This window comes from Macrobrachium nipponense, chromosome 1 (genome assembly GCF_015104395.2).
Source record: "Macrobrachium nipponense isolate FS-2020 chromosome 1, ASM1510439v2, whole genome shotgun sequence".
Lineage (NCBI taxonomy): Eukaryota > Metazoa > Arthropoda > Malacostraca > Decapoda > Palaemonidae > Macrobrachium > Macrobrachium nipponense.
In genome coordinates this window covers 95,273,127-95,287,404 of record NC_087200.1, presented here as the reverse complement: position 1 = coordinate 95,287,404, position 14,278 = coordinate 95,273,127, and the positions used below count along the sequence as shown (strand labels likewise).

At 44.6% G+C, this 14,278-nt stretch overlaps 1 protein-coding gene across 6 annotated transcripts in view; it reads left to right on the top strand.

Moving 5' to 3' along the window:
• Nucleotides 1-14,278, top strand: part of LOC135219486 (E3 ubiquitin-protein ligase HERC2-like) — a 294,113-nt gene that overhangs the window by 9,160 nt on the left and 270,675 nt on the right. For all 6 annotated transcript variants that reach the window (XM_064256287.1, XM_064256289.1, XM_064256291.1 and 3 more), the window contains exon 2: nt 11,570-11,720. In XM_064256287.1, the coding sequence (XP_064112357.1) occupies nt 11,579-11,720 (142 nt within the window). In that variant the 5' untranslated portion in view covers nt 11,570-11,578. The remainder of the gene's footprint in view (nt 1-11,569; nt 11,721-14,278) is intronic.

The following is a 14,278-nucleotide window of genomic DNA, read 5'->3' as shown; positions in this document are numbered from 1 at the left end:
AGCTTGTAAAAAAATGCTTTATTACAAAAAACTTGATTGACAACTAAGCAGCATACCTACTATGGGTTTTCAGTGACAGTGCAAGCACGTTTTTGGGCAATACCTATTTCTGTAATGAACACTCTTATCAGAATGAGATTTTGCTATAGTGCATTAGACCCAGTGCCGTAATTTTATAGGGTATCATGAATCACTAATCGTAAAGAATAACGACACTTGTCCTTGTACCAAGAGACAAAGCTCCATTATGCAGAAATGGATACAAACACGCGTTAGAAAGCTCCCCACCCTACCTCCCCCCCTCCACCCCCCCCCCTCCACCACCACCCCTTTCCTTCTTCGTTCCTTTGCTTTCCTCTCTCTCTCTCTCTCTGTTGCCATTCGGTGTGTGTTGACCCTCCAAACTGGGTGTAAGACTACACACAAAACGTTGAAATTGGTGAAATCAGGCTATGTATTGGAAGTATATATACATAAATATTAAAGCAATTTTATCATTATTGCATTACTATGACAACTAAAATCATGGAAACAGTTTATAATAATGAATCGGCGTATGTGTGAAGCCTCCACTATGTGGCAACGATGATTTTGCCATTCTTAGCATGCAACATTAAAGGTTACATTTATTTCTGGCATACGGTTATTAAAGAAATTCAAAATACTAATATTAGACTGAAATCAATGAAAGTGGCTAGCAAAAACAAAAAAGCAAAAAAAAAATATATACATAATCCACTTATCCGTAGTCGTTCCCCTATGGTTTTCGGCAGCCAGATGTACGAAAACGTTAGAAACATTGGATTGTGTCTACTTTAGAATATCTGTAATTTTTCGGGGTAATTTGGTTGCAAAAAAGGGATAATATACATGAAATTAAATTAAAATAGCAAAGTAAAGTTGAACTAAATAACGAGTAAAGTAAACAATTTAGGGAATAAAACTTTGCAGTTTCGTCGTCTGCTGTTCGTAACTGTGTTTGTGGCGCGCGCTTAAGAATCAGGAACAGCAGCTTGTTTAAAGTGCAATGCGGAGTGAATTGAGACCAAAATGTGTATAATAACAATCAAATAAGCACTGTGGAGTTTCAGTTGTGATGGCAGTAAGGATAAAAACCACCGATTACAAGGTAAAAATGAATTCAGTTCAAACCATGACCCCGGGAATAAAAAGTTTCATACTTTCAGTAATATAGGCAACAAAATGTTGTTTTATTGTGCTGATTACAACTGCAATCTTGAGTAAGATCAATAAACGTTACATATATATGCTAACATTGTTCAAATGAGAGCTGGGAAAGGCTGGGAAAGATGGTTGTCGTCACTGATCAGAACCTGTACATCCCACGGTAGCCGCCATATTGGATTTCAAAACTGCCTTGAAAACATATTTTACGAAGAGCGTCACATGCTTATTTTAGTTCGTATGGGGCTTTCATATATCACATTATCGAGTGAATAAGACCTGTCCACCGTGATAAGGGTTGGTAGTCGCTGGTGTATCCCCCTACCTGTTTACTAAGTGGTGAAAAACAATAGGTAGTAGCCAACAATTGAATATTTAAGTAGGCTATAGGTAGGCTACCTACTATTCAAAAGGTTGAAGTTTCGTCAACACAATGAGATAGTATGAAACTGCCGTACAAAGTAAAATAAGCATGTGAAGTCATCGTAAAATGTGTTTCAAGGCAGTTTTTAGGCTAGTATGAATGTGAAGCAAAGGTTTTACTGGTATCTTTATGTTGAGCCTATTCTGACTTTATTACAAACTACCCTGCATGAAAATAGACCTAGCTATAAGAGAAAGGGATGAACAGATTTATGGTACAAGTGGTAAAGCCTGATCACTAACTACAGAGAGATCCCCTAATATAACTAAACCTAAGCCTACCACAGGGGTTTTGCATTCCTGCCTATCATATGCCCTAATACTCTGTATATCTTGTGCTTCCTGTGTTCAGTATATTCAATGGAAGCCATGCTAGGGAATATGTAAACATTGATATTCATTACATTCTGTGGAATCATCAATGGCAAGCAAGTTCTTGCCAGCTAGTGTAGTGCTAGAAACCTCGTCCAGATATATGATAGTTTAGAAGTGAAAAATAGATGAAACTAAAAAGAAATACATTCGTACATGAAAGTGAAAATGTGTTATATTGAGCCATAGCCATTTAAAACATTGCTATTTTTTATTGCTGATGATTTTCCTCAGGATATGCAGCAAGTAGTAATCTGCATTTTAAAGAATCATATCACAGTCCTTTAACAATAGGAAGTACTAGCGGCAGCTGGAACGGTCGTAAGCTCGAACAAGGGGAGAATGGTATTAACTGCTTGTCCGACAGTCGCGCGTAAGCAAATCACTTTTGGTTTCGGCCGCGGGTGTGAAGGACGTGTTCGTCATCGCTCTCTGGCCCGCTTCATCGTCGTATGCTTGTTTGATATTGTGTTTTCTACTAATGGGGTTTTTGTTTTGACTTGAAAAATGAAACTGTAAGTACCACTACACTGTTTTCATTTTCATTACTTAATTATGAACCAACATGGAGCTATCGCCGTAGATGCGGCGATTTCCTCTCTTTTTCGATGAATTGAACCCTTGAATTATGTCTCGGTGCTGAGGGCGGGCGCGCTCGCGCCGAGTCATGTATTTTAGGCGAAAGTGTGTAATTGAAAAATGTAAGTACTTTTTTTCATTATATTTTTTGCCCTGTGCGTTCGTTACCGAGAGCGTGATTGCGCTCGGCACGAGCCTTTTATTTGGTATGATAAAATGCAATGAAAGTGGATTCGCAATTGCAGTATTCTTTTAATTTTCATTTATTTATTTGCATAAAAATTAATTTGGATCAATTTTCGCTCTTACCCGGGAATTGATCCTTACGCTATTTTCTGTGAAAGTGAAATTGCAAGTGCAGTATTCTGTTTCATTTTCATATATATTTTATGATAACATCATATTATTTGGATCAAGTTTCGCTCTTACCCGGGAATTGATCTTTTCCCTTTAAGTTATATGAAGTGAATCGCAAGGGCAGTATTCTGTTTCATTTTCATATTACTTTTCACTGCTGTGTGGGGGTAGGGGAAGCGAAGGTCTGCCAGGAAGTCGTCGGAAAGCTCTCACCCGCGACTCCCTTGGTATCCGATTCTTCGTCTTCCTTCCTGCCCCCCGCTCAGCTTCCTCGTTGTATTTTGTATTTGGGGTTCTTCCTTGCGTTCGGGGTGGGGCATGTCTTCCCCCCGTGCGTGAGGGAACCCCTCTTACTAATGTATCTATGATACCGCAGGTGCTACATCCGTGGGAGACGACCTTGAGGGTATGGACCACCGCGGCGGCAGGGCGTGCCTAGGCATCCACGGGCTGCTGCAGCGTCTAGCGAGGTCTGGGGCGGTCTCCACTACTACCACGGCGCTTATGCTGCTCCCCCCCCCCCCCCCCGCCTGGTCTACACTCCCCATGCTGTGTCGGTGACGCCGTTCTGCCGCTACTAGGGCCGCCACCGTACCGAGGGGTGGGGGGGTTGCCGCCGCCGCCTGTTTTCTTCGTGTTGCCTTCCCCAGACTTCCGCTGGTTCCAGCAGCTCGCCCCTGGAAACGACCCGGCGCCAGTACCCAGGTTCCCGCTGGCTGCCGATGATTCTACGAGGCGATCACTGGGCCTGCCGTACCTGCCGCTGATGTGATTCCCGCTGTTGGCTTGGCTGTCCCTTCTGGGTCTACCGCTGCCACTGTCCTGCCGCTCCTGAGGCTGGTTGCTGTTCCTGTCGCTCCTGGTTCCTGAGCCTGTCCATGCTGGTCCTGCCCACGGTGTGTGTCTTCCCCGTCCAGGTCCTTCCGGACAGGTGGGCAGTCGGGCCGTGTTGCTTCGGCAATAGCCCCGGCTCCGGCCTGGATGGAGGACCTGACGACTGTCCTGCGTGAGCTGACGAGGAAGAGGAGAAGAGGAAGCTGTCATCTTCGTCTTCATCGTCTGCTGCTGCTCTCCTTCCCCTTCGACTTCTAAGGCCCATAAGCCGAAGAAGAAGAATAAGGCTGCCTTCCCCCCATAAGAAGTCTCCTTCTGGGAACTTTTTAAGGGCCCGTCCCACCCCGGTGGGACGGGGGGTTCCTTCTGCTGGTCCTCCATGCTACCTTCGGGAGCGGAGCCCGTCTCCCCTTCCGTAAGAAGAGATAGGACGGGACCAGAGGAGTATCGGTTAGCTCTGGTACTTCCTCGCCTGGTGCTAGCGGCGATGCCGCTACGCCAGGTTCCGGCTCGGTCTCTCGTTCGCGGGGAGATCCCGAGTGTACGTTCTCCCTCGGGAGACCGTGCAGCCAAGTTTCGGCGCCAGAGTTCGCTCGGCGCCAAGACGCGGCACGGAGCAGAAGGCTGGTGAGAGCCGCTCAGGTGACTCTCGCCAGGCCAGCGGCCGCTCTTGCAGCGACCAGCTGGTAACCCGGGTTTTTCCCCCTAAGAAGGCTCCTTCGGGACCTTCTAAGGGTCCCGTCTCGCTCCGGCGATTCGGGGAGCTCTTCTGCTGGTCCTCCTGCTCCCTCGGGAACAGGGCCCGTCTCTTCTTCTACCAAGGAGAAGAAGACGGGGACCAGAGGAGTACCAGCTTCGGCTGGCACTTCCTGCCTGGTTCTAGCGGTTCTGCCGCCTAAACCTGGATCCGCCTCGGCCTCTCGTTCGCCGAGAAGTACCGAGTGGACGGTCTCCCGCGGGAGGGAGACCGTCCAGCCAAAGTCTTGACACCCGAGCTCGCTCGCCGTCAAGACCGAAGCGCGCAGCAGAAGACTGGCGAGAGTCGTGCAGACGGACTCTCGCCAGGCCAGCGGACGCTCTCGCAGCGACCAGCCGGCTGCTCGGGCTGACGTGACGGTCTCCCGACCGGCCACGCGCTGAGGCGAGGAAGGGTCCCCGCAGCCGTCGGTGCCAGCCTCGGCTGGTTGCCAGCCGTAGCAGCTGGTACCAGCCGAGGCGGCTGGTACCGGCAGCTCATGACGCGCCGAGAGGACGCTCATTCGGTCTCACCGCGACAGCGAGCCTAGCAGGTCACCTGACCGCCGCTCCCTCAGGGACCGGGCGGATAGGGGGACCAGCAGCAGCTCCTCTGCACACGAGATCGGGGCGCGTTCTCGGTCAGCCGTTTCCTGCCCGTCCCTGAACCGGCTCGACTAGGCCTGCAAAAGTGGCGATCGCCTGCAGCCCTCCAAGCCCGCGTGGTTCTGCCAGCGAGCGAAGAGGAGCGTCATCTCTTCCTCTCCCGTGCCTGCAACTTCCTCGGTTTGCACCAGGAAGAGTGAGGCACAGCGGGGTGATCGTGATGGGCATACCCCGCACGACGCCGTAAGTACCAGGTACGATCTTCGGACCGACCTGGACGTACGCGCAAGTGGCAGGAGGAATCCGAGAGGGGTCTATCGCAGTTCCTCCTCCTTAAGGGGGAGGTTCTCGGAATGCTCTTGTTCGAGGGGAGGGGCTTGACGGTCCTACTCTGCAAAGATGCTATGACTTCCGAGATCCAGAGGAACTTTGTCGATGTTTATGGCGCTGATTCGTCAGCGCAACGACCTCGGGGAAGGATTGCCGCTCCCACCAGCAGAACCCACGTCTCTGCTCGAGTCGTTTTGGGGCCCGAGAGGGAACCCCAAACCGACGGTGGGTCTGCCGCGATCGGAGCTTGCCGATTCTGTCTTGAACCAGAGTCTCTCGTCTCCGGACAAGAAAGGCTCTCTCAGTTCTGGCCGGTCGATCAAGCTACTTCCACCTCCTCTACTGCGACAGCGGCGTTTCTACGTGTCTTCGGACACCGTATTTAAATACTCCTTCGGTCCTCCTGAGAGGTTTCGACCTCGACGAGGACTGGAATGAGTCGGAGGACGGTATCGGCTCTCTCCTGTCAGGTGTCGATCAGCCCCACCCAGACGATGTTCACAGTGGTGGCAGACCCTTACCTACAGTGAGAGTTCGTAAACCTCCTCGGGAAAATGTTTTCTCCTGACGATACGTTTTCCCAGACTGAGAGGCCATCGCCCGCAAGGCGATGGCTGCTCCACTCTTCTCCAACTGCTAGTTCCACTGGGAAGCGAGCGCAGTATCCAATTCCTCCCCCATTCCCTCTCTCCTTACGGCTACGAGGGAAAAAGGGGAAAAGGGGAGGGATCCTACAGAGATTTCTCTGTAGGATCCCACGTTGGGGGACTGCGCTACCGGGGGACCTTCGGGTCCTACCTGACGTAAGCCCCGGTCGTTGAGGAGGGATCCTGCTTCATTCTCGATTTCTACGGGAATCGAGAGGACCACCAGCCGATATCGTTTGACGAATTCGGTGGGGGTTTCGCAGACTGCTTAGAATTCTACGGAATTTCTAGCGCATTCAGAGTGTTCGAGTTTTTTACGATCTCCAAACACTTAGGCGAGACCACGGTCCAAAGTGAGCGAGACGAGAATCCCCGATATGTTACACGATAATCGGGAACCTCGCCTATGCTCGAGTTCCTGGAATTTCTAGCATTGGGAAGAAGACTGCTGCTGAAAGAAGACTATCTCACAGTAGGCGACCAACCTGGAATAGAGAAGAACGGACGGGAATATCCAGTTTGGCTTGAACTATCGTCTTAGTATTCTGTTCATCATTGAAGCTTTCCTTCGAGGAAGACTTCTCCTTCACTCTCTTTGATAGAGATCGAAGGTGGTCGATCTCCAATCCTTATTTTGTTTTCTTGAAGGAAAGAATTTAGTGGATGGAGATCGTTGTTCAGAATCCTACAAATATACTACGTATATTAACCTCGCGACATGATTCTAATTGAACTGCAACTCGGGGTTACCTGCAACCTCCCAGGAGTTTTCAGTTTCAATTTTATATACTTATGGTTTTGTCACGACAACACCATTTCAACTTTTATATTTACCGAAATTCGTTTCGCCTAAATATAAGTTGCCTCGAGCATATCTTTTATGCTCGGTGGTTCTAGCCGAACGCATTCCTTCGTGGAATAATGGATTACCTGGCAACTCAGGATGACGAGTCAGCGATGAGGCCAGGCTCAGCTACTTGCGTATTGAACTGCCTGATAGAGCTCAGTATCAGCTGGGCCTCCGAGATGCACGGTCAGTTATGTCTCTCTCTCCCCTGCTTTGATTGACTACCGAACTGTATCTCTGCCCAACAATCATGGACTTAGGTCTCTGATTAACGGGGATTCTCGCAATAATGAAGGACCATCTACTGCTGTGACGCTAGATTCCATCGCCTTCGCATGCGAGAATTTCAACAGAGATATCTCTTGGACTCTTTCATCTTTCTGTTTACCGCACAGTAACAGAAGTCTGTACAAGTCTCCCGCTGCATCGCACTGCGATAATGCGAATGATTTTGCAGACATCTGAGTTTGTCTTCAAAATATCTCGTATTCGTAGGTGTACAATTGTTCATTGTTCAACCCGAATTAACAGATGTGTCATAAGACATCGCCTACTCTCTGACCTGACAGCTCTACTTCCAAATGTTCAGCCCATGAGAAGCAGTTCTTCAGGCAGCTTTCCCCTGTGTTTTCATTACTGAAGAACGCCCCGCTTTCATTGCAACTACGACTTCTCACCGGACAGCAATGAAATCAGTGGTTAGCGTTTTCAGTCATTTGTAAGCACAGGTTATGAATCTTGAGAATCCTTCTCTCGATTCGTCTGTGAAGACGTAGGTTGCATTCAATATCTACCTTCGTCTTCAACGGTACATAGTGTTGTTTCTCCTTAGCTGAGATTCAACAACTATGAGATGTTTTGCCTTCAGGGACCTGCGGTCTCTAGAAGGCAATTGACTTTCGCCTGTTGGGCACATGCCTTAAGAGATCATCACCTCACTGTCCGGCATTGGTGACAAACAAATACATTATTTGTTTGGTCTCTCGGCATAACCCTTTAAAGGCGAAGGTCACGTGACTTACTCGGATGCTTGGACAACTTGCCTCCTACCGAACGCAGTCAGTCGGCAGCTGTCACTGTCAGAGCGCCCGAGTCAGTTACGAACTACGCTGTTGACTTAGTTCGGTTGTTACAGAGCAATCATTACTTCGTTTTAATAGCTTGTCACAGTACCCATACCATCGACACCCACCATGGAGTGTCGGTGTCCTATCCACTACCGAGAACTTCGCTGCATGGGGATAGGAGGATGCGAGAGACTTCGTGGCAAACGGACAGACCAGTATGGGTACTGGACATCACCGAAGTAGAGAAGAGGGATAGGTCATGCGACTATTCCCTTCTTTTCCTCTGAGGAACTGCATGACTTCTCCTGCGAAGTCAAGCATCCAGGGGATGGGGATCCGTGACGCTCGATTTCGTACCGAACTTCGTAGCGAAGACTCAGAACCCTTCGGTCCCTGACGATTGGTTCGAGTCGTTCACAGTCCCCTCCCTAATGGACTTCACCGCCTTCGATGCGAAGGAGATGCTGCCTTGTCCGCAAGAACTTCTCCGTGGCGAGGTACTGAAGGCAGGGGCTGGTCCAACCAGACCACATGCCCCTCCTTCTACCTTCGGGATATTGCCCACAGGTCCTTGGATCTTTTTCCCTGGGACCCGTGGTGGCTGCTCACACGTTGTGTAGCAACCCTGACCCTCGCAGGCTGAACAGCATCGAGTCCGGTGTGACCGTAAGAATGGATGAGTGAATGAGAGTGTGACTGGCTCCTCTTCCCATCTTTTCTTCCCCTCTACCTGTGGTTAGAGGGACACGGTCGTCACCCTGCTGGATAAGGACAAGGTGCAGGTGAGCTACTCAACAGAGCCACATCCTATCCCTTTTCACTAGGGATAGGAGTATATCCACCACTTCCTCCAACAAGGGGGAGGAAGTGGATGCCAGCTTGAGACAAACCCATACTTTATGTTGCCTCTTTGCAAAACAGGAACAAGTTCTTGCTTGCTGGTACGAAGAGATACGCTTGCCTCTCTCTTAGTACTCGGCCCAGAGGTCTGACCATTGATCCTGCGGTGCACACCCCGATCAATCGGACAGAGGCTTGGATCCCTCCCTCGCTCTTACGACCAGGGAGGCATTCCAGGGATGGACGAACACCAGTCTGTTCATCAAAGACTCAGATTCTCCCACCAAGAAGTGAGTCTTCCTATTGTTAAAGGACCGATGGTTTGTATTACGTATCTGAACAAATGACAATTTGTCGAAAATTGCATTTTTCCTAACTATACAAACCTGAGGTCCTTTGCATATAGTCCCTCCTCATGCCACCCCTCACTCTGCGTATTTTGCATGGGCCAAAAGCAAAAGTGATTTGTTTACCCTCCCAGTCGCGCGGCGCGCGCACTGTCGGACAAGCAGTTAACTACCGTTCTCCCCTTGTTCGAAGCTTACGACCGTTCCAGCTGCCGCTAGCTACTTCCTATTGTTAAAGGACCTCAGGTTTGTATAGTTAGGAAAAATGCAATTTTCGACAAATTGTCATTTTTTGAAGGTCAAGACCTACATATTACTTTGAAAGTCCCTTTCTCTTGAGTTTTAAATCCGATTTTCGTAGGAATAAGGTGTTGACAACCTCTAGATTAACCCTAGCAGAGGTTATTATGTCAGTGTTCATGTATTTGTCACCTTTGAAGTTTATTTACAATGGTAAAAACTATAATTTTTAAAATGTCAGAATGTGGCTAGTATTAAATAATAATAATGAAAACAAACTGCATCATAATCTCACATGTGAGAGTATAGTAGCCATGTAATAGCCTATGATCCCATCATTGCTGTGATTTCACAATATTTGTATGGATTAAAAGCATTTGGAGAATGTGCATACCAATGAGGTTGTTTTATATGTGAAGAAATGCTGAAAATTGCAGAAAATATTTACTTTAGTTTGATAGACAGTCTACTATGAGATTCAGGGCCTCTGTAACACGGTTTTTTCGCAATAACTTTTTATCTATGCATTTCATAAATATAACGCTTATTCAGAATACATATTGTATCAACACATAATTTTGAGTGTATTCTGCACTACGTAGGTTGAATAAATTTGGTACTTACAATGTAAAAGTGACTATTTTTGAAGACGGGCCAACTTACTCAGAGAAAAGGTTTCGAACGCACTCGTTACGTAACTTATGACATCATTTCTTCCCTCTTTCTCGATGGATGATTGGCTATACATAACGAAGGCTAAACCTCTGGCAACAATGACATACAAATTTAAATACAAGCAAAGCAGTACACCTTTATGAACTCTGGAACCTCTCCACTGATAATTGTCATAATGAACAAACCAACAAAATATGTTAATAAATACAAAAACACTTCGATTATTAGTCTAACTCCCAAAATAAGTTTCCAAAGAAATTACAGTCTACCTTATAGGTCACAATCAGATTGACAAGATGTAGGGAATAGTTGGTAATTACCAAAAACATAGTAGACAAGCTTGATTTGATAACTGCTATATCCAATGTCAAGCAATTTTTATTTATTGGCTATCTACCTATTTACTGAAAAAAAATAGCCGGTACCGTATATTGGCTTTAAACCTTCACCAATAATTATCGTCAGAATGGTGACTTCTTGAGGCTCACCACTTTCGCCTCGTTATTATTCAGGATAACACTGAAGGCTATCATGGGCATTGTTGGATTAGAAAATTTAACTTCTGGCTATAAAAACTAATTTCTCGAGTAGTTGTAAGAAGTGCTAAATGATCCTCAAGGATCCCAGCAGTTGGTCTAAACGTTTAATTCATGTATATTACTGCTATACTGTTGCGGCACTACTGCTACAGTAGTATTACTATGCTAGCACTGATACCCCACCCACATCTATGTATCGTTCCGCCATTCATAAAGTCTTTGGGTTCAGAGCCGATGGAATTTCTGTCTGGTGAATGGGCGGGGCAACATTTAGTCAAAAGTGTTTACCTTGCTTACGTAATGAATGTTTTTCGACTCTTGGCTCGTAATCATTGGCCATGGCGTCGGCTAGATCATTTTTACTCTATAAAAATTAAAACTATCGGGTTTAGGTTATTGATAATGCTGACAAAATTTGTGTGAGGTTGTAAAATATACATATGTCAACTTTCAGCTACATCCGATGCTTTGACAAGGAGCAAAGTCCAAAAAACCATGTTACAGAGACCCTGAATCTCATAGTAGTACTGTAGCATGATTAGGATGATATAGATTTATGTAAATGATAGCATATTTTCAAGTTAGATAATAGGTAACATATTTTCAAGTTAGATTCCAGCATTGCTGTAGCTTTATGCCAAGATAAATATTTTTCATTTGCTTTGATGGATTTATATTTCATAATGGAGTGCTTATCTTTTTAATTTGTTAATTTTTCTACAACATATAGAATTTTAACTGATCCCAGAAAACTCTGTATTTAAGGTAAGAATGTTACTGGTAAGCTTGAGGCTTGAGTATTATATAAGAATGTGTTGTGTACTGTATTTGAAAAATGTAGAAGAATGATGAAATTAAGATTTGAGTTGTTTTAAGCCTCTCCAAATAGGTTGAAATAGATCTCACTGTAGTTGTCCTATAGTACAGTGCTCTATTTTGATTGCAGGTACAAAAAATGATTTGTGGCTGTGGTAACAATATTTCACAGCAGTTATTCATCAATGGACCTCAAGTACTATGCTGCCCAACAAAAGTCACTGAGGTTACTAAAGCCAATGAAGTACAAATAGCATTCAGCTACATTCTATGGAGAACAGGTGAGGCCTTCTTCTTCTACTGCTTCTTCTTCTTCTTCTTTATTTAAAACTATTGCTATAGTAGTGGCAGTCATTTTATACAGTGTTGTGCATTTTCTTATGATAATCTTCTCATCAGTATTTATTGATTAATTATTACTTGCTTCCTTCGCAACGATGAGGTTATTGATGCCGTTCTCATCAGTAGGTAAATAATACGTATAATCTATTTCCAAAGGACATGGAAAGGTAAACTGCTGTTGTTTTCGATAACCTTAAACTTGCATACAGTGGTAATCTGCAGACAGATTGGATAGAATACAAAGGTTTGACCAAGGCAAAGTTGTTTTTCAGGTGGGTCGGTATTGTCATTGGTCAGTTGTGATGTTAGATGTTTTTGTTGTCTTTGATTGTTTTTACTGGTTTCCAGCTAGTGCTAGAAGATTATCCTATTGTTAAGACCTCAGGTTTGTTAGCTATGGAAAATACAAATTGATTAAAAAATTTGTCATTTTTGTTGTAACTTTTTCTTCTTAAGATGGTGGGGGCCTTCTTTGTTATTTTGATCAGGGAGTTTGGGTTTCTGCTCATAGTGTAATTGTTATAATGACTCACTGGTACAGGAATGGTTAGTTGCCTTATTTCATCCTCACTCTTGTTGCCATTTAGAAAGTTAGGCTACTTGCATTTCTTCCCCTTTATCTGTCTCTTGTTTGTTGGCCTTTAGCTAATTTTCAAGGTTCCTTCTTGAGACTGAGTTGAAAACACAGGCAGCCAGAGTAGTTAAAAAAAATTTAATGCATGAGGCTAGGCTAATAACAAAATGGTAGAGAACAAACAAATTTGGAACAAATCCAGCAAAATTATGATCTTCACAAACTACACTTTATAAACAAATTACAATACTGTAAAAGCTAAGTAAATATTATAATTGGTAAATCAGCCTAGCGAGCGAAGTAATATCAGTAATAAAAGGTAAACAGAATTGTTGTTAAAAGAGAAACTGTTTTTAAAGTTGTCTGAAGTCAGGTATGGGCACATATGGTGGAAGTTGTAGCCTAGCAAAGTACTGCCAATAGTTAAACTGTCAAAAGGTCAAACAAGGGCAAAACAAGCAGAAATAACATAAATTTGGTAAAATGATTCAATCATGTAAGTTAAGTGTAATAATTGATCAAGTGATTTAGGAGCAACGTACAGTATACTAGTCAGAATGCTGGGAACGAGATTGCCCATGCAACTGGAACACCAATTACACAGATAATGAGCAAGTCTCTGCAAGGGTGCTTAGGGACCAAGATACATATTCAGGTGCCTCGAGATTACTGCTGTTGTGAAGTGTTGCATTTGTCTTCAAATAAATCAGATATCACTTGATATGTTTCATATAGGTATAGGTTATGGCTATAAATGTGTAGATGATTGATTTCTTGAAAACAAATGTGATATGTATTGTCATGTGTAGTTATATCTTGAAAACAAATGTGGTATATATTATCATGTGTAGTTATATTGATGTATAATAAACAGCTAATCCCACTGCAGTTTAATGGACATATCAGTATCTACCCTTTTTCTGTAAAACTTAAAAGTCTGCATTTGCACTGCTAGGAAATTGAACAGTCCAGCCATACTCCAGCCATTCTTCTTGCTGAGGAGATCTAATAGATGTTTATACTTAGCTTGAAGCACATAAGACATATTGTTGAATGTATAACACAACAGTTGATCAAATGATTATGATTGTGAAGGGTCTACAGTACCTTAATATTTTGCAGTAAGGTTGCAAGACAAAGAGAACTAACATATGGTTGCAAGATAATGATATCTTGAGCAAAAGACAGGCATTGAGGATACTGTGCAGTGTAGGTGTACTGGGTGGTTGAGGTACACTGTGACTCATCTGACCCCAACATTTTTAAATATCTAACTTCCCTGGTAGTTACATATATATAGCTTTATCCCGCCAATCCGTCGTGCGCACGGCAGAAATTCAAAATTCGCGGCAATCGCCGATAGATGGTCAGGTGATCATACCTCTGCTCCCTCTACCCAGGTACTTGGAACCATTCCCATTTGTCCTCAGAAATTCCCTGCCGTCGTTCTAGCAACACGTTGGAAATTTGCTCTACTTTGTTTGGGTTTGCTTTGACTACAAATTGGTGAAGTACTATACCTATTGCTTGGTTTTTTGGTTGATGGCTTTCGCTGATATTGGATTTTCCTTGATTTCTTTTTCACACGGATAAGATAGATTTTGTTGGTTTCCGACTTGGACAGTTTATTTTAACTTGTTTTCTGGATTTTCAAGATGGCTGACTCTGTTGTTAGAATGTGTGCGAAGGGGTGCAAGACCCGGCTTCCAAAAGCTGCTCTTGATCCCCACACAGTATGTAAGAAATGCAGAGGGCATGTGTGTACATTTGATAGCAGATGTATTGAGTGTGAAAGTTTGTCGGAGAGAGAGTGGAGAGAGTATGATCGTTATGTGAGGCAATTGGAAAAAGGACAGAATTAGGAGAGCTAGATCTTCGAGTGTTCTGTCAGCTAGGTCTTCTGATAGTCAAGCCCTTTCTAAC